The sequence below is a fragment of the Mustela erminea genome, chromosome 5 (genome assembly GCF_009829155.1).
Source record: "Mustela erminea isolate mMusErm1 chromosome 5, mMusErm1.Pri, whole genome shotgun sequence".
Classification (NCBI taxonomy): Eukaryota; Metazoa; Chordata; class Mammalia; order Carnivora; family Mustelidae; genus Mustela; species Mustela erminea.
Genome location: NC_045618.1, coordinates 69,732,975 through 69,757,883, shown reverse-complemented (window position 1 = coordinate 69,757,883; position 24,909 = coordinate 69,732,975). Strand labels below are relative to the sequence as shown.

The 24,909-nt window shown below is 38.2% G+C and overlaps 1 protein-coding gene across 10 annotated transcripts in view; it reads left to right on the top strand.

Moving 5' to 3' along the window:
* The window catches only part of ATP8B4 (ATPase phospholipid transporting 8B4 (putative)), a 268,272-nt gene extending 245,248 nt beyond the window's left edge, over positions 1-23,024 (top strand). For 9 of the 10 annotated variants that reach the window (XM_032343690.1, XM_032343682.1, XM_032343688.1 and 6 more), the window contains 5 exons: positions 4,831-4,914; positions 7,397-7,642; positions 15,883-16,021; positions 18,959-19,089; positions 20,761-23,024. In XM_032343690.1, coding sequence (XP_032199581.1) covers positions 4,831-4,914; positions 7,397-7,642; positions 15,883-16,021; positions 18,959-19,089; positions 20,761-21,042 — 882 coding nt within the window. In that variant the 3' untranslated portion in view covers positions 21,043-23,024. Of the gene's footprint in view, positions 1-4,830; positions 4,915-7,396; positions 7,643-15,882; positions 16,022-18,958; positions 19,090-20,760 lie in introns of those variants that run through there. The other variant, XM_032343691.1, reaches the window with a different exon arrangement.
* The last annotated feature ends 1,885 nt before the right edge of the window (positions 23,025-24,909 follow it).

Here is a 24,909-nt window from a genome sequence, read left to right as displayed (position 1 = left end):
GCAGAAAAATGAAATTGGACCATTTCCTTACACCACACACAAAAATAGACTCAAAATGGATGAAGGACCTCAATGTGCGAAAGGAATCCATCAAAATCCTTGAGGAGAACACAGGCAGCAACCTCTTTGACCTCTGCCGCAGCAACATCTTCCTAGGAACAACGCAAAAGGCAAGGGAAGCAAGGGCAAAAATGAACTATTGGGATTTCATCAAGATCAAAAGCTTTTGCACAGCAAAGGAAACAGTTAACAAAATCAAAAGACAACTGACAGAATGGGAGAAGATATTTGCAAACGACATATCAGATAAAGGACTAGTGTCCAGAATCTATAAAGAACTTAGCAAACTCAACACCCAAAGAACAAATAATCCAATCAAGAAATGGGCAGAGGACATGAACAGACATTTCTGCAAAGAAGACATCCAGATGGCCAACAGACACATGAAAAAGTGCTCCATATCACTCGGCATCAGGGAAATACAAATCAAAACCACGATGAGATATCACCTCACACCAGTCAGAATGGCTAAAATCAACAAGTCAGGAAATGACAGATGCTGGCGAGGATGCGGAGAAAGGGGAACCCTCCTACACTGTTGGTGGGAATGCAAGCTGGTGCAGCCACTCTGGAAAACAGCATGGAGGTTCCTCAAAATGTTGAAAATAGAACTGCCCTATGACCCAGCAATTGCACTATTGGGTATTTACCCTAAGGATACAAACGTAGTGATCCAAAGGGGCACATGCACCCGAATGTTTATAGCAGCAATGTCCACAATAGCCAAACTATGGGAAGAACCTAGATGTCCATCAACAGATGAATGGATCAAGAAGATGTGGTATATATACACAATGGAATACTATGCAGCCATCAAAAGAAATGAAATCTTGCCATTTGCGACAACATGGATGGAACTAGAGCGTATCATGCTTAGCAAAATAAGTCAAGCAGAGAAAGACAACTATCATATGATCTCCCTGATATGAGGAAGTGGTGATGCAACATGGGGGCTTAAGTGGGTAGGAGAAGAATAAATGAAACAAGATGGGATTGGGAGGGAGACAAACCATAAGTGACTTTTAATCTCACAAAACAAACTGAGGGTTGCTGGGGGGAGGGGGTTTGGGAGAAGGGGGTCGGATTATGGACATTGGGGAGGGTATGTGCTTTGGTGAGTGCTGTGAAGTGTGTAAACCTGGTGATTCACAGACCTGTACCCCTGGGGATAGAGTATTATGCCTCCATCAGAAAGGATGAATACCCAACTTTTGTAGCAACATGGACGGGACTGGAAGAGATTATGCTGAGTGAAATAAGTCAAGCAGAGAGAGTCAATTATCATATGGTTTCACTTATTTGTGGAGCATAACAAATAGCATGGAGGACATGGGGACTTAGAGTGGAGAAGGGAGTTGGGGGAAATTGGAAGGGGAGGTGAACCATGAGAGACTATGGACTCTGAAAAACAATCTGAGGGTTTTGAAGGGACGGGGGGTGGGAGGTTGGGGTACCAGGTGGTGGGTATTATAGAGGGCACGGATTGCATGGAGCACGGGGTGTGGTGCAAAAATAATGTATACTGTTATGCTGGAAAAAAAAAAAAGAATGATATTCATGGTGGGTTTTTCATAGATGGCTTTGGTGATATTGAGGTATGTGTCCTCTATCCCTACACTCTGAAGAGTTTTGATCAGGAAAGGATGCTGTACTTTGTGAAATGCTTTTTCAGCATCTTTTGAAAGTAGTTAATTGATGCTTTGATGAAGATGTGCTCTGCTTTGTTTTTTCCTCAACTTTTTTTCTTCAGTGGGCAGTTGGTATGAATCAGTTGGCACACACCCCATCCTATATGAATACCATACATGCAGGCTTGTTTCATATACCTCTGCTAAAATACCCTGGGGATTCCCAAGGAATGATGGCAGACTCTTCTAGTCTCTCTTCATGGTTGCCTGACATTCTAGGACACTACTTTGCCCTTCTGCAGGTTCTCTCTCTCCACGTTAAGTCTGTGATTCTTCAGGTGGATATGGCTGTTTTCTATTACTTTGCACCAATCATGGACATAGGCTGTGGTGTGCTAGAGCTGGCCCATATTGGTTCATAAGAGCTGACTGTTTGATTTTGAGAAATATTATGGAGCTAGTATTTAAACACAACCATTATTAAAAATTGAATTATCTCAACTTACAATTTAAATAAATTACATTAGAAACTGAGTTTATAAATACTCAAAACATATCACTTTCTAATTATATTACCATGTTTTACTCTTTATTCACTTGAGATTATTTGATCTATTAAATATACATGGTAGAAGTACTCTGTAATGGTGTACTGTGGCACATCTCTTCTGAACTCCACATTTAGTGATATCACTGTACAAACAGCCTTGGGAGAAATATTTATACCATGGAAATTGGCAAATGCTACATATAGGGACTTTTTAAAAAACAAAAGCCAGTTGTTGAATACCTAGCATATCACTGGATGTAGGATGCCTTTTCAAACCCTTACAGCAGAGTTCAAATGGACTCCAAGAATACAGTTTAATAGGACTCAAAGAATTACAAAAGGGAATTATCAATTAGAGAACTTTAAAACTGATTATTAGAAGTGGTTATTTTTAGTCATAAGCCCACTCCTCTTGACAGTATGGTCCCTAATGATGCTGCCTTGTCTAAATCCTAGCTCGGCTATTTATTGGTGGTAGAATTAAACTTTCCTGCTTTGCTTTGACCTACCCTCAAAGAGAATGATGTTGAGCAGATCTTTCTTATGTGGATTCCAGACCTCAATTCTGAGATACACAAAAGAGAAAACAATTTCCCTATCTCATCTACCCCATTCTTCCTTTTCCCTTTTCTGTTCTCATTTTTTTCCCTGCCCTAAGATTGAACTCCCCCCAAGATGATTGACAGCAGGAATGTCCTTACTTCCTTACTTCTTGCTATCGGGCTAACTTTACTCAGAATACAATAATCATTGTATTTCACAGTGCCTGGTCTATTCAGTGTTGAATAAAGCCACCTGTGAAACTTCAACAGAACAGTCCAGGTTGAGATTTGGCATTAGAAAACTGGCCTTCATTTCCCTTTTCCTTGAACAAATATACACCCGTTTTAAGAATAAACAATGAAGTGAAAACAGGGTAATCCAAATCAAGATTTAGCAATAAAGACACCAAAATATTTTCTCTTTGATATAATCTACATGCACAGGACATAATTTAATGGATTATCTTAATTATACAACTATATGGAATCTACCTTTAGCTTCTGTTTGGAACATTTGCATTTAAGATTCCTCATTGCTTTCAGAACTTTTCTAAGAATAATATGTCCTTCAGAATATTTTCAGAATTCAACACACTTGCCCGCTGGTCACTTGACCCAGCCACCCCTCTCTTCCATTTGGCTACTCTGTTAGCCTCCTAATTGGTTTCTCAGCTTCCATCATGGCCCCTCTTCAGTCTGTTCTCAGTGCAAGTGTCCAGGGTGATTCTGCTAAAATATAAATCAGGTTGCTCCTTTGCTTAAAATTCTCTAGAGTCTTCCCATTTCACTTAGGGAATAAGCCATGGTTACCTACATAGGATCCAATTCCTTATTCCTTTGACATAGCCAGTTGGGCTGCCCTGCTGTTCTCTGAACAGATGCTTTCTTTCCTCAGGATTTTCTCATGGGATCTACTTGCAGTATGCAGTGCTTCTGTCCCAGAAAGCTGCATAATTTGATAATTTGTTCCCTTATATCCTGTAGATCTTTTCCAAATGTCACTTCTTGGTGAGCTTTTTCTCCAGTCACCTTATTAAAATTACAATCCTCTGACATTTCCTATCCACATATCCTCCCTAGTATTTATTATCTACTTACTTACTCATATAAATATATATATAGATATATAAATATTTATTATTAATTCCTTATTTTTTTCCACCAACAGAATGCAAATTTTATGAAGAGTTTGTATGTGATTATAGCATGTTAAATTACCATTGCCTAAAACCTAGTACCTGGCACATCACAGATTTTTGACAAATACTGAGTGAATGAATGGATGAATGGATGACAGAATGGTAGACTAGACTGTCAGTTAGGAGCTAGAGACCTAGGTTTTAGTTTTTGCCTTTGCATATGATAAGCTCTATAATATTTATTACATTTTGTTTCTACATCTCTATGTGCTTACCAACAAAATGGGGATATAACAACTGTTTCATATGCCTCATTGGCTTTTAGTGAGGCTCATGCAAGAAAATACTCTAAATAAGTGTTAGGGGATATTTTAATTGTCTAACTTGTTTATACCCAGTGTATTGAGCAACTAGCTCCATGCCCACTTTCCTTTAAATCAATTCCCAAGAAAAAACTCTCCATTTGAACACAGGGTTGGGCTGACAGGTTCATTTCTGCATCTCCCTCTGAAGATTTTAGTGGATTCTTTGTTTGTCACTTAGATCAGATCATTGGATTAACTATATAAGCCACTGAAGACCTGAAGAATGAAATACCCTACCACGGGGTTTTTGGCCTTCCATGTGTCTAGTGTCATGTTGGGTATTCTGCATATGTGGTCTCCTTTCATCCCACTACAACTGGACAGCATGGTTTTATTTTAGAGATGAAAAATTTGAAGTTTAGAGGATCTGGTATTCCAATGAGACAGCAAAGCTGATAAAAGAGAGAGCCTAGGGGAGAACTGGTGTTTGTCTCTAATATCAGACTCTCACCCATCTCAGGAAATTGAGATATTTAACCCAAAATCCTAAAAAAGGAATATTCTTCCATGGATGGTGTTTCTCACTGATATATTGTTTCTTTTCAGACTGTTTATGACCAGTGGTTTATTACCCTTTTTAACATTGTCTACACATCATTGCCTGTTTTAGCCATGGGCATTTTTGACCAGGTATGTATTTTTTTTTTCTGTCTTTATAACTTATTTTGCTTTCTGGATGCTTTTTAGTAGCTTTTAGCTTCTAAGGAGAAAGCACAAATCATGGAAAGAGTCCTAGAAGTTCAGTTGTTTTAACAGGTATTGCATGGATCTAAAACTCTTCCAGATCCTTCTCACACCAAACGGTTCTCTGATCAAAGTTAGGCTACCCTCCTCTTTGAGATTCACACCCCACATTATTTCCCTAAGGCCTCTGAGATATCCTACATGAAATGGTCTAATTTCATTTTAGTTCAGCATTTCCCAGGCTTATATGACTATACTTCTATTTATGTATTTTTTATATAACACCTATTAATATGACTCAGAACTAGTGCCTTGTCATTCAAACACTGGGAAATGATGCATTAGCCCCTGAATACAGAGAACCATGCAATGATAGAAAATGATGGAACTCATCATTGGAAGGCAGAGGGCCTGCATTTGTGGTGAAATATCCTTGGCCAGCACAGCTCAGAATGAGAACTAGAGGCCAGTAGAATACCCTGCCAATGGCAGAGGAAGATATGAAGCCCCACAGTGATGGAGAGAAGGACACAGTCTTTTTTCTAGCTCAGAATTCTTGGGAAGAGAGAGGGGAGACAATCAGTTACCAAAATGGTGGATCCTTGGCATACTTACTGCCTTGGAAGGTACTTCCTGGAAGGGGGAAGATGTCTGGCATCCTGTGGGGAAGTGGAAGGATAGCCAGAGGAGTTTCCATGGCACAATTAGAGTGTATTATTTTAAAAATTTTTTGAAAGTATATTTGAGGAGACCAGATTTTCTCCAGGCTGTTGTTAGACCTGTTAGCTAGGCCTCATTTTTCTGGCCCAAAGTTAGCTGACTTTTGCAAAATATAAATCTTCATGTTATGAGCTCATTCCACTCTCCCATTCTGTGCCTTTGTTAGTTAGTTGTCTCACTTCTTTTATGTAAAAAGGGCAGCTTGTGAATGACATATTTTGTGGAATTCTGTAAAAAAGTAATGAACTCTTGAAAGCCATTGATGTAAAGGATTAAGCATATTGATTTCCAAGTACCCATGTTTATGTGTTTCTTTTCTTGGTGCTTCGTAACTGCCCAGAATGTGGAATAGAGTAATAAAAATAAGACTGTTTCTGGGAAAAGATGGTTATTGTGCAATTCAAAAATATATATATAATAAGGCCCCTTTTTGCCATCTAGTTGAGTGTCTGCCTCTGTCCTTTTCCACTTTGTCAACTTTGGCCCCTAAACTGATCACATGGTCATGGAATGTGATGCTGCAAGGCCTCCATGACCGTCTAGGATCCACTCATTTTATAAAGAGGAAACCAAGGCTCAAGTCATTGCTGACAGCCAGTGTGTGACAGAATTCAGCCTAGTACTAGGCCACATGACTCTGAGATTGCTCTGCTGTTATTACTATTATTATTTACTATCATCATCATTATTTCATGTATTATTATTTATAGAAGCATCTGTTATTTATTACTTATGGAGTGGCAATAACTCTCCTGAATACATGAACTTAATCATGTGGTCCTGTGAGAGAGGAGCTCCATGTCTGGAGATAAGGAAACTGAGGTTCAAACAGGTTACATAACCAGTTTAAAACCATATACCTGCCAAGCAGTGGAACTGTGGTTTGAACTCAGGGTATGTCATGTTCTTCATGGGACCTTATTCAACAAGACCATGGCCATTCCACAAGCAGGATGTGGAACTTGGTCTGTCCCCAGAGTTGATGCCTGTGTTGCTCCTTATTTAGCTGCTTCCCCTCTACTTCCGGTCCTCTGATGTCCTCAGTGGTCAGGCCTTGCCTCCTTTTGGTTTGGGCATTTGGCTTTGATGCTCAAAGCATTACTTTGGATCTGGTTGGAAATGCTGTTTCAGACCCTAACCCCAACCTTTGAATCATCATTTGCTCCCCAAGTGGTTTGTGTGCACACTAAGTTTGGGAAGCACTGTTTTAGTTTCTCCCAGGACCCTGTTTGGGGCCAAACTTTCCTTCTCATTGTTTCAGTTTTTATGTCTTGAACAGCTGGTATCAGAATTCTCACTGGGCAGAACACTCAGCTCTTCAGGTTCAGCTTCAACTCACTGTCTTGGCAATTAATCCCTGGACCCCATTGGGTGCATAGGATGTTCTAGAATCCTGGGAACATGAGTGCAGCTGCAAGAGAGGAGAGGAAAGCAGGTTCATTCTGAAACCAACGATCTGGGTGCAAATTCTGGTTCTGTTGTAAAAGCTATATGATCTCTCCTGAGTATCACTTGGAGGCTCAAGTTCCTCTTCAATAAAATTGGGATCATTTGATTATCTTCTGGGTTATCATGGGAATGAAAACAGTTAATGAATCATTTTTATGGGGTATGCGTAGAAATGCACTTGCTCTTTCCTGAGATGGGGAATTCAGGGCCTTTCCAACTTCTCCTCAAACCTACTCCACTGAAGTAACTCTGTTGATAGGATGTGAGTGACCAGAACAGCATGGACTATCCCCAGCTCTACGAACCTGGACAGCTGAACCTACTGTTTAACAAACGTCAATTTTTCATCTGCATGGCACATGGCATCTACACCTCGCTGGCCCTTTTCTTCATCCCCTATGGAGCCTTTTACAATGTGGCTGGAGAGGATGGGCAGCACATAGCCGACTACCAGTCTTTTGCAGTTACCATGGCTACATCTTTGGTCATTGTGGTCAGTGTGCAGGTAATCCTGTTGCTGAAAATGTCTTAACCTGATGGCTTTACAACTTTTAAAATTCGTTTTCTTTGTTGACTGATTTTGTCTACTTGTTGGGGCAAAAAATAATAATAACCCTAAAGGAATCTTGGAGTTTTCTAACTACACATTTTGAGATGGAAACAGAAAGCTTTAATGTAAATGACCAGATGTGGTAAATTAGCATTTAGTGTCCATAACCTCTCTGTTAGTAGAAACCTCACAATTAATTACTTCTTGGGGCGGAGTGTAGTATATAAAGAGAAATGATTACACTACTGCTTCTTTCTTGGGTTTGGAAAAGAAAAGTTTTCAACAGTGGCAGAGAGAAACTTTCCCATGGTTTCTATCACTTAATAATTTCCAGGCATTAAAGTGAGATTTAAAATTTATTTGGTAATACATATCTGTGAAATTATTCAAGAAGTTCAGTGTTATATTTTGACCTATCTGAACCTTACATTCAGAGAAGCTCAACTGCTAGGGATGTTTTTGATGAGCCATTGACCTCAATGGGCTTTTTGAGTGTTTCTATTTCTTTCTTAATGAAAATGGTAGGCAAAACCATTCAATATTGAGTTAGAGTTCACAAAAGCTTTCTTAATCATTAAAATCTGTACCTCTGGGTGGATACAGTAGGCAATGTGGCCTGTTTTTTTTCTTTTGTTTTCTTTTGCTTTGCTTTCTTTCTTTTTTTCTTTTTTTTTTGAAGGAGCAAATACCAGTCAAGGACTTCATTTTTAGAGTTTAAATTGCCTTTGGTCAGTCCTTTTTCTATCCTTTAAACAATCTGTTTTTTACAAGTATTAGCTGGTCATTTCCAAAAAAGAATCTCATTAAGCCCCAGACTTTCTCTTCATGACTCAAAAATAAACATTGCATTAAATGCCACCAATGTAAACATATTGCTTTTAAAGGACATTTCTGCTATTCCTTGGTCCGTCTAAGTGAATGTTATTAAACCTATACCAAAGCTATCTAACACTTGACAACTTGGAATTTCATAATTCAGAATCAGACAGGTAGCATCCAAAAACGGAACCAGATTTCTCCACTCAGAAAGTTCTGTTTTTCTCTCTTATAACTAAATAAAGCATGCTGTTGCTTTGCAAACCCTCCGTGTCTAGTTCCCCTATGTTCATTCTCTGGCAAAGAGGGAAATAATGGAGTAACTTGAAAGCATCTTATATAGCTAAGACATTCATTCTGATAATCTATTACTGGGACAGGGTGAATATCACCTCACAAGAAGCTATTGTTCCATTGTTTCTTATAGTTCTTACTGTTATACTAGACACTCCAACGTGTTTTGTTTTTTGCCTTTGATCCCTGAGCAGACTGTGTATACTGTTATATTTCTAGCCTAGAGAATTAAGTGATCTACTCCTCGCCATGAAGGCACATTTCCTGTTCTCTGGATTCTCCTCCGGATGGGGAGGACTGCTGTGGGACATCTCTTTAGTGGTAACAGCTTATTCACCAGGATAGGCTTCTTACTTGGTACTCCAAGAAATCATTTGGAAGGCAGTAACTGAGATAAAAAACCAATATCTGAAGTAAGAAACAAATGGGAAATATTCTTCAAACTGTCATTAACATCATCTGCTATATAAGTAAGGATTAAAAAATTAGCTGGAAAGGATATGAGGGACATTCATCCTTAGAGAAACTGTTTTTCATAATTAATTCTATAATTTTTGGTTAACATTATCTTTTTAATTAAAAAAACCTTGTTGATATTCCTATGTATCTTTTTCTCTTTTTCTTTGTCCATAATTTATTTTCTTATATGCTGTCATAGCAAGGCCAGTCCTGTGTTTTTACACTGATTTTAGATTTAGAAGCTCTTTCCTCATAAAGTACACGGTTGCTGTTGGATGTCATAGTTCCGTTTCTCCTTTTTCACAAATTGAGAGACCACAGAAACAATCTAATTTAAAAACATTGTTTATTCACAAAAGGAGACATAGCATTGGTACAGTACTATTAACTGAACTACAGACTTAATTCACATTTCCTCACTTTTTCCATTACTGACCGTTAGTCGGTTCCAGGGTCCTACATTGCATTTAGTGTAATGCCTCCTTAGTCTCCTGCAGTTGACTTTCTACAGTCTTTCCTTGTCTTTCATGGCCTTGACACTTTTGAATAACAGTGGTCAGATATTCTATAGAATGTTTCTGGATTTGTCTGATGTTTCTTTAGGAATAAATTGAGATTGGGGATTTGGGGGGAAGAGTCACAAAAAGGTGATATACCTTCTTGTCACATCCTGTCAGGGATCATGTGATATCAGCATGACTTATTAGTGGTGACAGTGACCTTGGTTACTTGTTAAGATGATGATTTTCAGGTTTCTCCATTATAAACCACGTTTCCCTTTTGTACTCTATTCATTAGAAGTGAGTCACTAAATCTAGCCCTCTCCATTCAAGGGGAGAATTAAGCTCCATTTCTTAGCAGAATTTCAAAGAATTGGCTGTCATATGTTAAAACCATAGCAGTATAATTTAAAGTTCATATATCAGACGGGGGCCCAAGATTTGCCCTAGATCACAGAGTGACTGCATTGCAAGTTTAGGACGAGGACCCAGTAGTCTTATCTTCTGAGTCATTGATTTTTAATAAAGGCATTTGTGAGTGTTCCATGAAAAACGTGAAGCAAGTATTTCCCACAACAAAATTATTAGGGGCTTGGGTTAGGTAGGCACACTTGGGAAGCAGTGATGCACACACGGAATTGTACTCGTAAAGATGAGATGCTGGGTCTCACCATTGGGTGGCTGTCCCCTCTTCGCCATGTACAAACTGAGGTCCTCTAGATCTTATCCACATACTCCTGTCCCAGAGATTTCTACTCCACCTGATTTCTCCCTCCCCTCACCCATACCCTCTGCCATTAATTCTGAGCGCTGGAGGGTCCTGAATCAGCTAGGAGATGGAGGACATTTTTGGCAAGAGGGCAATGTAGGAGAGATCCAGGCTGGAGATGGAGGTCTGGAAGCAGAGTAGGTATGAGTGAGAATGGACACCAATTTCCAAGTTGTGGCATGCTTTGTTTACTGCTGTGCTCCAACTTAAACTGCAGTGTCAGACACAAATCCATATTTGTTGAATGGATGTACGGGCAGAAAGATATGAAGAGAGAGCTGAAAGTTGAACAAAGGAAGTGAGAAGAATTTGGTTGAGGTACACAACTATCCCTCCTGTCTTAATTGCATACCCATCTTATCCCTTACCAAAGCAGGCCTGTCCTCGATGGGAGCCTTCAGAAACCTGTGTCATCATCACTACTATGAATGATACCGTGAATTATACTTAATCCTCTCAGTGTCACTATTCAGTAGGTATTATTGTCCCCTTTTACAGATGAAGCTCAGAGAGGTTAAGTGACCTGTCTGAGGTCACAAAGTGAGTCCCTGATCCCGGGTTGGAACCCAGACCTCTCCGACTCCAATGTGGTCTGGGGCAAAGTCTTTTACTCTACAGTAAGACTGGTTAAAATGCAAATTTTAGGACGTATGAGAACAAAGATTAGACTGAACATAAAGGAAGATATTAGGTACTTTCTTGTCTGTATAGAAGAAGGAGGAGGAAGGGAGGATGGAGGAAGGAAGGAAGAGAAAGAAAGAGAAAGAAAGAAAAGAAGAAAGAAAAGAAAGAAAAGCAAGCAGTCCTAAAGCTAGAAGCACTGGGGTTTGGGGAAAAGAGAATCTTTGGGAGAATAAAGAAGAGAGCTCAGAGTTACTAAAAGCAAACTTGGCCCACTTGCCTCTGTCAGGGCTTCTGATTTTCAGAGTAACAACAGCGCCCATTAATTGCACATTTACTATACAAATGAATTATTTGTCAGATAATCCCATTATTTCATTTAATCCTCTTCCCAGTCCTCTGAACCATAAATGCTATTACTATAGATAAGAAAATAGACTCGTTAGAGTTCAAATCACGCTGACAGTGGCAGGCCAGCGTTTGAACACAGATCTGATCTCAGGTCCCCAACTCCAAGTCCATGTGAACCTCCTTTCTTTATAGGGAGAAGTGGGATGCTACAGGGAACCCATGGTCCTCCTCTGTCTTCCACAAGGGGACACCTACACACAGGTCTTCTTTCAATGTGAAAACTTCAGCTTGACGAATGTAGATTCCCTGTTAGTGTCGTTTTAGTCTTCCACTTATATTTTTCAGAATCCCTGAAAATGTCTGCTTAACCATAGAATTCTCAGACCTGAGCTCATAAATGTTTATAGCCATGAAAACTCCACAATTTTGGCTTCAAGCAGAAACTTCTGTCTTTAATATATAGAATAATAAGTTTCAGGAGTTTGTGAATAAGCTCACTTTGACAGCAGCATTAATATCCTTTCCTCGCTGTCTAAGCTTGACTTGTCATTGGGGTAGCAACCCCCATAAAATTTCCATGGTCTATAATTACAGTTATAAATCTTATGTGTTCTGCTGATGCCATAGGCCAAACTTTAGCAGTCTCTATTTTTAAAAAAATATCAGGTTTTTTTTTTTTTGTTATTTGAATCATATAATGCTCCTTTTAATATTTCAAACACTATAGAAGTGTTTAAAATAAAATGAACCACCTTCCTTTTCTTCCCCATGTTCCCCTGGTTAACTACTATTATGATTCGTATAGCTTAACTCTTTCCATATTTTTTCTTTGCTTTGGGACACACACATATGTATTCAAGTAAAAGGCAGCATAGCTAGCATATTATTCTATAATATACTTTTCTTACTTAGCAAGATACTCTGAACAGCTTTCCAAACCAACACATTCAGAGCTATCTTACTCTTTTTAAGAGCTGCACAGAATTTCACAATATGGGTATATAATAATTTATTCATCAGCCCTCTATTGATAGACATCCAGGGTGTTTCTTTTGTTGTTGCTGTTATCGAAACAATGCTACAAGGCATATACTAGAATATACATTTTATGTACTGACAGATAAATTCCTAGAAATGAAATTTCTGGAGTCAGAACTCACTTTTACTGAGATGATGGATGAAGCATGGTATTTTGTTCTTTTTATTGCTAGGTCTGAGAATACGTGTATTTTAAGTTTCATTAATCTTGCTATATTACTTTCCAAAAAGAATTATAGTTGCAGAAGCTCCAGAATCTTCAGGAGGACAAATGAACCAGGGAGAACCACAGCCAAGCATAGCACCTCTGGGAACAACACCCAGCCATATGGTTGCATTTTTGTAGTGAAAACATGATTACTACCTCTTAACAGCTTGGCTCTGATCACACTGAGGACTGGATGCCAGGTTAGCCACAGATTTTCAGAGAACCACCATGCTTGTCAGATACTGAGAGAAGTGTATTAAATTTTTTCCTTGTGCTTACGATTCTTACCAAGTTCTTGTACTTTAAGGAGATTTTATTTAATTTGAGGCTATGTTATTTGCAATGTGATGTTCTGGATTGTTATTTGTAGTATTTATAGTTTTAATCTTTTTTTATGATAAAATGTTAACTAAATTTTATTTTTTAATATTAGTTTTACTTCTGTTGCTTTTCTTAGCCTGCATATATCTGATGTAATCTAGACCCATCCTTTCATTTTCATTGCTTATCTCATTCTTTTGGGTTTTCTCCTTTGATAAGGCAGTTAAACTACTCATTTTTATTGTAGTAACATATATTTTATCTTGTTCTTTTCATGTTATTTTATGATTACTTTATTTCCATTTTTTTCTTTTCATACTCAGATGCATCATGATTTTTAAATATCTCATCTGTCATAAATAATTTACAAGTCTTTTTATTTACATTCCCATTTTACTAGTGATTTCTCCCATGTTCATAGTCTCTTAAATCTCTATTTCCATAGTGATATACCAAAATTAAATAATAACTATATCCTTCACCAAATGTTTCACCAAATTGCATCTTGTTCACACCTTCCCTTGTCCATTTCCAAGTTAAATAGTTTTGGAGATGCATCTACTTATTTCTTCCTCCCTGCTCCTATTCCCCTCTCGTATGTTAATCATCTAGAATTATAGTTCCACTGTGTTATTAAATGTTCCTTTAACATATGTTTTGACCATTGCAGATTTTTTTGTAAGTTAGTACTATAGCTCATCTTCACATTATTACTCATTTATAGCCAACGACAAATTTTAAGAATCATTGCTCACCATCACTTTTATGCTCTTTGTCTTCCACGCTTTTGAAGTCTTAGTCCTAGTTGAATTTTTATTTGGAGCAGTTTCCTTGAGTAATTTCTTCAGAAAGGGTGTATAAATGTTATACTTTTGAGTATACTTTTGAGCTCAAATCTTTTTTTTTTTCTTTCCATTTAAATGATACATTGGGTAGGCATGGGATTCTCGAGTCAGAGACTTTTGCTTTAGGTGTTTTGTAAATGTTGTTCTGCTTATACTCAGTTTTGCTGTAGTGGTTTGAACTTAGCTTGATCCTCTTTCCTTTCTAAGTAATATATTTTCTCTCTGGAAGTCTGTGTTCTTTGTCTTTGGGCTTCACAAATATCACTAGAAGGTAACTTCTTTCTTTAATTTTTCTAGGATTTAGAATGCCCTCTCCATCTGAAAATCTTGCTATTTCTTCACGATAGCAGAGCAGTTTTCTTCTGTCATTTCTTTGATTGTTACTTCTTTCTTTCTTTTGCTCTAAGATGCCATTATTTATATGTTAGGCCCATGGATCTGTAATCTCTGGATTTGCCATCCATGTCTCATATCTTTTCCATTTCTTCAAGGTTTTTGCTTTGTGTTGTGAGATATTATTTCCATTTGTTTTTTCCAGAATATTAATTCAGTTCTCATCAGTGACTATTCTTATTTGGTTTCTCTATTGAATTTTTAAATTCAGAAATAATGCTTTTTTATTCCAGAATTTTATTTTTCTGTGATCTAATTGCATCCCCTTAAGAGTTCTCATTATTATTATTATTATTTGCTTATATTGCTTGTCTGTCTTTTCCATTAGTTCTGCCTCAATAGGAGCCACCTTTTTTTTTTTCTTCTTCCTTTTTCTTCTCTCTCTCTCTCTTTTCCAGCTGAATCCTGTTTAATTGGTTGTGATTTTTGTACTCATACCCATACAGGTCAGGCTGTTGGTATCTCTTGCTGATGATCAATTGACAGGTGGTGGAAGGTACAGTTGAAGATTTTGGCCTAATGTCTTGGCAGCCAAATGAGCTGGAACTCCAGCATCTCTTTGCTGAGGATAGATGGCAGGGCTCTCTGCTTTCAGGCCTCATGAGAGAAAAAAAAAGCTGTCCTTTTATAACCCCTGCAGTTTATATCCAAGGCTGCCAACATTTTTTTAATGGGACAAGATTTTAAAAAACACTTAACTTCAAGTGGGAAGTAGAAGTGTGTCTCCCTATGCAGGGAAAGGTCTATTTACTGTTTAAGTTGGACCCCCCTCAGGCAGGTGAGAAATCTGTGGTCTTGAAGAAGACTCTGCTAGAAGTGCAAACCTTCACTTGGACCACTTGGGCCCCAGAGATGCAAATAATGTTTCCAGAACCTACTTATTTTTCTCTGAAAACTCAGGGTTCATATTTGCCAGTGGCACCCTTGGTTCCCTGGTAGCAGGCCCTTTTTAGTGTGTTGCCACAAGTTATTGGAAGAGAGAAGAGCTTGTGAACAAGCTCGCAGGTCACCATGAATCCTTGCTTCTGAATTCTATGACAAAAGAGGATTAAGGATTTTCTTTGTTATTAAATAATTTAAGAATAAGCATTAGCAAAATGAGTTAGAATATTGATGTAAAACAGAATATGCCCATGTAAAATAGTCATGTGAAAACTTACGTACAGATTATAAAATGTTGCACTTGTTCACTACTGAAGATTTTTTTTTCCCCAACAGAAATGCTTTAAGAGCAATTTGGAAAGTCCTGGAGGTTTGTAAGTTTCCAGGAAAGGAACTTTGAAAGTAGAAATCATTTTGTTTTCTTATTTCTCACGTAAAAGGTTAACATTTTATCTCCTGATTCTGATTCGACCTTGGTAGCTATAATGGCTTGCAGATGTGATTTCTAAAGTCAGTTGTCTACCAGAAATAATCAGGTCAGTTCGCAGTGCGGTGCAGGAAGTAGGAGTACCTGTGGTTGGCTGGTAGATATGTGCAAGCATTTCTTCACAGAGCAGTTCCGGGAACGCATCACTCTGTAAAATGGTTCTCTTCTAATCCTCAAAGACCTCCCCCTTTGCATTTGACTTCGTTTACAGATAGCCTTGGATACCAGTTACTGGACTGTCATTAATCACGTCTTCATCTGGGGCAGCATTGCCACTTATTTCTCCATTTTATTTACGATGCACAGTAATGGCATCTTTGGCATCTTCCCAAACCAGTTTCCATTTGTTGGTAAGTTGCGTCCTATTACCTATGGGGGCCTGGTATCATGCTGTTATTTATTTTTCTGTGTAATTTATTTTCTGTGTTGGGTGGGACTAGGGATGAAAAATAATCTTTTCTCTAGAAATGGACGGAGCCAGGCATCTGAAGTCTTTCAAGCTTGAGAAGAGCTCCAAAAGATGAGTTTCTGCTGTCCCTGCCAGATGTAGAAGAATCACTGTGATAGCTGCTTATAGGTTCCCAACATCCCAGATGTAATAGATCGTCCCTTTGCAAACAAGAGACATAGCACATAGATCAGGGCTACCTGAAGGCCTGTAAAAAAGAGTTCATGTATAACAGAAGGAAGAGAAAGAAGTCTTGGGTTCTTCCTTTGATCCCACATTATCACCACTATCACTGCCAAAGTTCACCTGTAGAACTTACTTGCATTTAGATAGGAAAGAAATTATGTATAATTTTGAGCACTCTAAGAATTGCTGGACATTAGTCCATAAGGGGCACAAAGAGGAGCCTTTGTAGTTAGACACAAAGAGGAGCCTTTGTAGTTAGACAGAGCTCAGGTGTCAGCTCTGCCACTTAAATGCTGGGTGACCTTGGGCAGATTACTTTTTCTTTTCATGTCTTGATGTCTAAATTCTAAACTGGAGATATTAATAGAAAATAGTTTCTATTTTCAGAGGAAATGTGAGGGTTACATGAGACAATGCATATAAAATGCTTAGCATATAGCCTGGTACATCGTACTTTTTCAGTAAATGGTAACCATAATGATGGTGATGATGATGATGATGATGTTGATTCAAGCAACTGTGTCTTGATTATACTGGTTGGTAACACTGCAGACTGATTTGAACAGCAGATGGGGAGCACAGGAACTCCAAAAATAACTTAAAACCCCGAGATTCTATAATACAACAAAGAATGTACATCTGGTCTATCTGTGGATTATACCATCATTGTATTCCACATTTCAAAATGATTCCCAGAGGGCCACTGAGCTTTACTACACAATGAGGCTATTAATATACTTTCTCAGAAGTTTTGAAATCTCTAATATGTGTGAGATAAGTTGGTAACAGTGGTATTTCTCAGTTCGTCCCAGCAAACTGGAAAAGAGAGATGCACATTATCAACCTTCTTGATCTTTATCAGGTGAGACTGAGATTTGCATCCACTAGTTAAGGAATTTAGTCTAAGAAATCCAGCAAAATATTTCTTAGACAACTGATTTATGTAGAAGGCAAAATAAGAGCAACTACAAGGTTATACATTTCCACTGATGCAAAGACACCCGAAATTGTAATTCCAATTAAATATACACATATACTTGATAATGTTGTTCTTCATCTTTTGCCTTGCTTTGAATGTACATGGAAATCTTTAAATTGCACCATTCTTACTTAATATGTAACATTAATACTTTATTTGCCAAAAGATTGCAGCCATGTAGAAACATGATGGTTATGAGTAAGAATAAGCATACTACAAAAGAATGACCTTTAACTATTTCTAGGGGTTTTTTTCCTTCCTTTTTTCTTCTTATTTTCTTCCGTTTTTTTTTTTTTTTTTTCTTTTGGTTTCCAAATCTGAAAGTTCAGTGGATTGGCGAGAAGACTTCTATTCCTAAGAGATCATTTTAACAGGCATAATGAGCCTGGAATGCCTCAACTGGAGAAAGTAGTTTGTGTGGGGACCACTCTCTCCAGCTAAGCACATGCCATTCCAGGAATTAATTACTGAACTCCAATGAGAATTCTCAAAAGTTAGATCAACATTGGGGTTTAAGAAAAAAAAATTTTCCTTAGTAGCCAGCAGCAAGCAGGAGTGTGGTTTTAAAGTGAAGCTTGTTTTCCCAGTCATGCCTGGGGGTACTAAGCTTCAAGGAGCTCAAAGAGACATTTAATTTATTGAGCCAAGTTTGTTTCTGCCCAGGCAACTGTAATCTACTGCTCTTGGTGGGCAAATTCTATCCTCCAAAGCCAGAAAATGCAGACATACCAATCAGTAGTCAAGCCTTCATACCCAAAACACATTCAAATGGTGTTGACACTTAAGCTTTGGGAGAGGGGACCTAGATAATTGAAGGTATTGTGGCAAATCCCTAGAAAACCAACAGGGACAAAAGTTTATTTTGAGCATATAAACAGGGTTGGCATGTTCCTGTAGAATTTGACTGTCTGCTTAACTGACCATCATTTTTTCGTTTAAACAAACATCTCAGTATATGAGGTGTGAGTATAAAGTAAGAAAACTGGCTTCAGACTTGGGAAGGAGTTTCACTACAGTATTGCACTAGCATGTTGGATGGCTGCATTCACAGTCTGCCAGTGAGAGGAATGCTCTTTTCACAAACCCAAGAGTATCTCTGAGCTCCATGGAATCTTGAGTTCCTCAGAACCAAGTGAGTGTCAGAGAGATCAGCAAGTCCTTTGAGGCAGGTTTTCTGAGGCTACCACCTGAATTATTAAGGTTGGCCCATTTTAGGTAAAGCTCTCCCATCACCAGAGGTATTAAGATTGTGCCTGCACCCCACACATATATTGTGTAGTTTTGATATGGCAGTTTTATTCAAGAATCTCTAAGAGCAAATGTACTTTTCAAAAATAAGGGCTGCTTTGTAGTTGAGGAACCTTGAGTCTCCACGAGAGAATCTCCTTCATGAGTGAAGCTGGACTGAGTCTGGATTGGAGAACACTTGGCTCTGATCGGCTATCTCCAAGTGATTGTGCCATGAAGCAGTTCCCAAGGGTGGTGATCATACCACTCTTGCCTTCTCATCACCTCTGAACATACTACATACTGGGGAAGACACCTAGTGGTTCTCCCTAGGTAGCCCAAACCTCACCATTTCAAAAAAGACCTTATGGGAATAGACAAGGAACCGATCTATTCAAGAACTCAATATGTTTTGTATAATTATGTCTATTTTTTTCTTAATAATAGGAAATGTACGACATTCTTTGACCCAGAAGTGCATCTGGCTTGTTATTCTCTTAACAACAGTGGCTTCAGTTGTGCCTGTGGTGATAGTCAGATTTTTGAAGATGGATTTATGCCCAACCCTGAGTGACCAGGTATGTTGCAGTGCTCGTAAGTACTTGAGGGGCTGATTCTTGGGTCTTGGAATCATATCCTTCTCTGCTTGATTTGGAAGCTCAGGAAAGGATTAATGAACTTCCCAGTGGGAACACCCACAGGTATATACAGCATCACTTACCAGTAGATGGAACCGTCCATATTATTTATATATATATATATATATATACATATATATATGTATATATATATATATGAATATAGTAGCTTTATGAATGTTAATGAAGGTAAATGTCTAGACTAAATGTTGGTGGAGAGTCATGAATTACAAATTAAGTTGAACACTTCTCAAACTTGACTCTTAAAGAAGCTGGTAGCATTTTGGACAGCTATTCTAAGGTAAAGGCAAAATATAAGGAAAGTTATTGAGATGAGGGCAAGTAAAGGATAGAGTAAAAGAGAGATAAGGTATGAGGTGAAGGGACTCAGTTTTTATAGAAGTGTGGTAGCAGATTTAGAAATATAAGGAGATGCTACCTTCCGAACAGATTCAGAAAGGGAACAGCAACACGACTGGATTGAAAAATACAAAGTTGAAAGGAAAACAGAACAGATTGTAGAAATTCTTAAGCCAAGGGATTAATAATACATATTTCATGAGAGGAGTAGTAGAAGCAAGATAATATCAAGTTAGGTCAGGACCCAGATAGAGAAAAAGAGAAAGAAAGGGGAGACGCACATTTGTGGTTGCATCATAAGAAGGGGCAAACACTGGTGGGGTGAGTGACCAGGCCAATGATATTGAGAGGGACTGAAGCAGAACTTCCCTTACCAGGATATACCCCCCATTCTGAGGCCAGAGCATGTGAAGATTCCTTCTGAAATGATTCATAGATTCCCCTGTTAGGTCTGTCCTTTCCTTTTGGCTCCGTGAGCTCATTCTGACGTAAACCCAGAAAATGATGGATGAGCTGAAGGAAGGAAGATGATGCTCATTTCTTCCAGATCATGATCTTCTGCTTGTACTGGCTTTCTCCAGACATGAAAGTCAGATTCTAAGAGATCAGCCAAATCAGAGAACAAGGCAGCTTGCACCAAACCTTGGATATTTTTCTCTTCATTCTTTACAGGGAAATGAAATAAATATTGGAAACCCACCCACATGATGTTAAGTTCTTCAAAGGGCTACAAAAAAAAATCCAAAAGATATCAAAACTCTGAAAATATCATGATATACTGACCTATCACAAGAGTTGAGAATTCATGTCTCTCATTATCTAAATCTTCTCTTAGTCTAATTGGATCTTGAGAATTTCCCTTGAGAGGGAAAAGGCCTATTTTGGGAGAATGGGACTATAGATTGTTATACTGACTGTGTTTGGATGCTGCATATTAGAAAAGTCTTCTGTACAAAAATACGTTCCTATTAATTTAAGATGGATGCATAAGAAGAACACAGCAATGAAACTTGTCTTAACACTTCTTTCTTATTTAATAGTCTCCTGGTAGTATAAAAACTGATCAGGCTCCGTGTAATCTTTTGGGTGGAAATTCTTTTTTCTGTGAAATGCTTTCTTTTTACAATGAAGGTGAGTATTTTGTTATTGTTGATGTTTCTACTGAAAGAGCTTTCTCTTCAAAAAGTAGCCCAGGGCCTATAATGTGTCATTTAGATGTATGATCTCACTCTGTGTCTCCTTTCTCTCCAGATCCGTCAGAGGCAAAAGGCTCAAAAGAAGGCAAGGCCCTTACGTAGCCGAAGGCCTCAGACTCGCAGATCAAGCTCAAGAAGATCTGGATATGCTTTTGCTCACCAAGAGGGCTACGGAGAGCTTATCACATCTGGAAAAAATATGCGAGCTAAAAATCCACCCCTGACATCAGGGTTGGAAAAGACACTCTATAATAGCACTAGCTGGATTGAAAATTTCTGTAAGAAAACCACAGACACAGTGAGCTGCTTTAGCCAGGATAAAACAGTGAAACTGTGAGTCAAGATGGATTTGAACCACATAGTGACTTTTCACTTCAGCTGAAACTGAAATTCAGCTGGCTCCAGAGTTTGGGGTCAGGGGCTTGGGTGGGACAGATTGCCTCACTTTATTTAACTCTGTGGCAGACAGCTGTCAGTACCCATGAAATAGGGGTACACTTTATGGGAAACCAGGCCAGATGGTCACTAAGTCATGATTTGCTGTGTAAAGACCTCACAACACAGAAATTTTCATCAGCCTAGGTACCAACTGACCTAAACTTTAGGATCTTATTTATGGAGAAAAACTTGTAAATCTGCACATATATTGAACGGATCTTCAAGTGGATAAAAAGGGTATACATTTATTAGAAGGTATTTAGAAGGTATACATCCCAGCTGTGAACAGCATGCCTCTTGATGGATTAAACAAATGTAAGATCAACCTTTCCCAAGATACATTTTTAAGATGTACAACGTATAGTATGGTGCTTTCAGACTAAGAGCAGCTTGTGACTCTCTAGTCTTGGTATCTACGTACCTGTGTGCTTACCCAGGACAACACTTCACCTTCATGGTCTGAAGAATAGAAAAACATGTTGGTGTTCCTCATTTTTTTCAGTGGTCTACAGACAAAGTAGATTGGAACATCTTAACAGTGGGATAAGCTTGGAATTTAGTGAAATGTATTCACAAAGCTCTCAGGGACATGTTCAGAAATCCAAGAGAGGCTCTCTATTAAGTATTCCAAACACTTTTCAATGGTTTTTATGACAACCTCAGGAGTAACTTACTCTGCATCATGCAGAACTGTTAATGAAACCAGCATAGCATAGGAATTTCACATTTTAATGATAATATTCCAAATATTTTATGGGTAAATATTTTCAACATTTCCAATTTTAAAAAGCTTAGATTTGAAACCTAACAAATTAATAGACAACCTTTTCAATTACTATTTAAATACTCAGACTTAGGTCTTTCCTAGTTAGTTGCTTTTGATACTTAGCTGTCATGTTTATAATTCAAACATAAACACATGTAGATAAGGTTAGTTTCTGGAGATGCTCCACTGCAGATTTTCAGTTCACATGTGAGTCACCAGTTTAGCTCCTGTAAAAGAATTCAGGCAGATTTGTGTTCAGACTCTAGCTCTATTACTTCTTACCTCTATAACCTTGGGCAGGTAATGTGCCTCCTTGGAGACTCCTTTCTTCCTCTGTAAATGAGGATATACTACCTACCTCATGTGGTTGTTTTGAGGATTATCAAAACATAAATTCTTAAATCATTGAAAATATAATTCTCAAAGCATAAATTCTTAAATCATTGAAAATGTAATTCTCCTATGAATGTAGTTCCACTTAACTCATCATCAGAATAACAGCAATTTGAAGAGAATGTGAAGAATGGGAATTTAATCAGTAGGAAAGACCTTGATAAAATGAGATTGCAAAGTAAGATATTAAAACTGGTTAGCATCCTACAGAGAAATAAAACTATCACCCTGGAGGTAAATTTCCCTATCTGAAAATACAAATAAAATGTCATCATGCTTTATCAATTTTCTGTAAGTCAACCTCTAACTTCACAAGGTCCCTAATCTGGTCTCTATTGAATTATTACTCAAGTTATCTTTCCCAAGAGAGTCAGATGGCCCTTGGGTGAGTTTGATGGATAACAGACTAGCATGATGACACAATCTGTTTTTTCTTTTTGTTGTTCTTGTTTTGTTTTGTTAGGGTTTTTTGGGTCATACTCTCTTAGTCCAGGATAATTTTTTCCTGAATAGGATCAAATAAGATATACGTAAAAGACCCTAATACAGTGTTCTAATCATAGTAAATACTCAGAGGTTCCCTTTCCCCACATGCCTGCATGGACTTACCCAGATACTAGTTTTCTTGACTAGTGTCAAGCTTGTCATTAGTTTCACTGTTTGCTTGCTTTTTGTAACATTTTTGAAAGATCTGAACAAATTCATAAATGTTTTGCACTATTGGTGTTTGATGTTGTGTATGTTCTTTATTGGGAACTCATGGGGGAGATTTTTTGTCACATTGTCAACTGATTTTTTTTTTTTCCCCTCTCCTTTACATGCCTGAGGAAAACGCGTATCATTCTTAGGATCAGGGTCAAGAATCAAATGAACTGATTGGACCTCTGAGTTAGGAATGGGAAAGATTAGGAATGGTCTACGTTTGCAATTTCAGTTCAAATTAAAGAAGGCTGTTTAAAAACAGATAATGTGGATGATTGTGAGAAAAACACATAATCAGTTTACTTTGGCCCCATGAGGTCCAAATAAACTGCCACACCCATTACGAGATCATTCAATTCCAAGTGCCAGGGATTACTTAGAACCTGAAGATAAAGAGCCTGAGGAGTGGGAGATGATGGTGATATACTAGGGAATAATAAAAATTTAATTTTACATAGATGTTATCAGATTATTTGGAAAAAAAAAAACTTTCTAGATTCAGGACTGAAGTTGATAGCCTGGTGTTTTAAAGTCTCAGTCCCAAGTTTTGAGCTCTCATAGGCCATTGAAAATCATACTTCCTTGACTTAAATCTGCTGTCGTGTCTGTCCTCTGCTTACAGGTATACATAACTATGAAGGACAGAAGAGAGAGGGTTGAAGAAAACAAGAGCCATAAAGCAAGAGAGGAAGAAAGGAGTGAAGGGAAGGAAGAAGGAAGGGAGAACAGGGTCTCTTGTTATTTCCCTCTTAAGGTGATATGACTTCCTGAAAAATAAATTTAATTCCTTAGAGAATAAAATTAGATTGTATTTGAGATTGACAAGTGAATACTAAAACCTCCTTTATAGTTGGTGTGAGACCAAGAAAATTTTATCTGAAAGGGGGCCAAGAACTCTGGCTTTTCCTCACAGTAACACCACTGATTTGTGTGAAGTGGGGCTTCCCCCTGACTCCACCTGACTTGTCCAGGCCTTAGTCTCCCAATCCATCGATGGATGAAGGGGGCAGTATGGTCACCCACTATATGAGCTGTTCTTACCTGTATTTTTTTTCATCTTTTTTTTTTTTTTTTTAGATTTTATTTATTTGACAGACAGAGATCATAAGCAGGCAGAGAGACAGGCAAAGAGAGGGGGTGATGGGAAGCAGGCTCCCTGCCGAGCAGAGAGCCGGATGCAGGGCTTGATCCCAAGACTCTGGGATCATGACCTGAGCCGAAGGCAGAGGCTTTAACCCACTGAGCTACCCAGGCACCACTGTGCTTACCTGTATTGCCTATAGCGTATTTGCAAATGTTTTTAATTGGAAAGAGAGAGGAGAGAGAGATTGAAGATTAGGCTAGATGCTCTCTTGAGTGCAAGACTTGGGTCTTGTACTGGTTTGTGTTTCTCTAGAACAGACCTAGGAGTCCTAATGTCTTCAGGTCTCTGTTAGTTCACCACAGAGGCGCTAAACACTATAGTTGTGTTTTGCGTGGGTCAGTTGAACACACTCAGTTTCTCTCTAAGGATTCACTAGGTTCTTATAACCACACTCACTTTTCCTCTCTACCACTTTAAATATCAAAAGTATACAGAAACATGGTAAACTACTCATGCTCAGTAAGAAGAGGGCCATTTGAAAGTCCCCTCTACCTTGTTCCTAGGCTTAAAGGGGATTCTTTGGGACTCTGCTTCCTTAGGATTCAAGGTAAAACAACAGAGCTGGAGTACGTTCCTTCATAGTTATGTAGAACCTTTATGTTTATGCACCAGCTGAAATGTTTCACTTTATGTACCAGTGTGTATACCTACACAAATTGGATTTTTTGAGTCTTACAACCCTGTGAAGTGGTCAGGATATTCATGGTTCTTTTGTTTGTTTGTTTTGTTTTCCTTATTAAACTTTAATTGTAGTATACTTA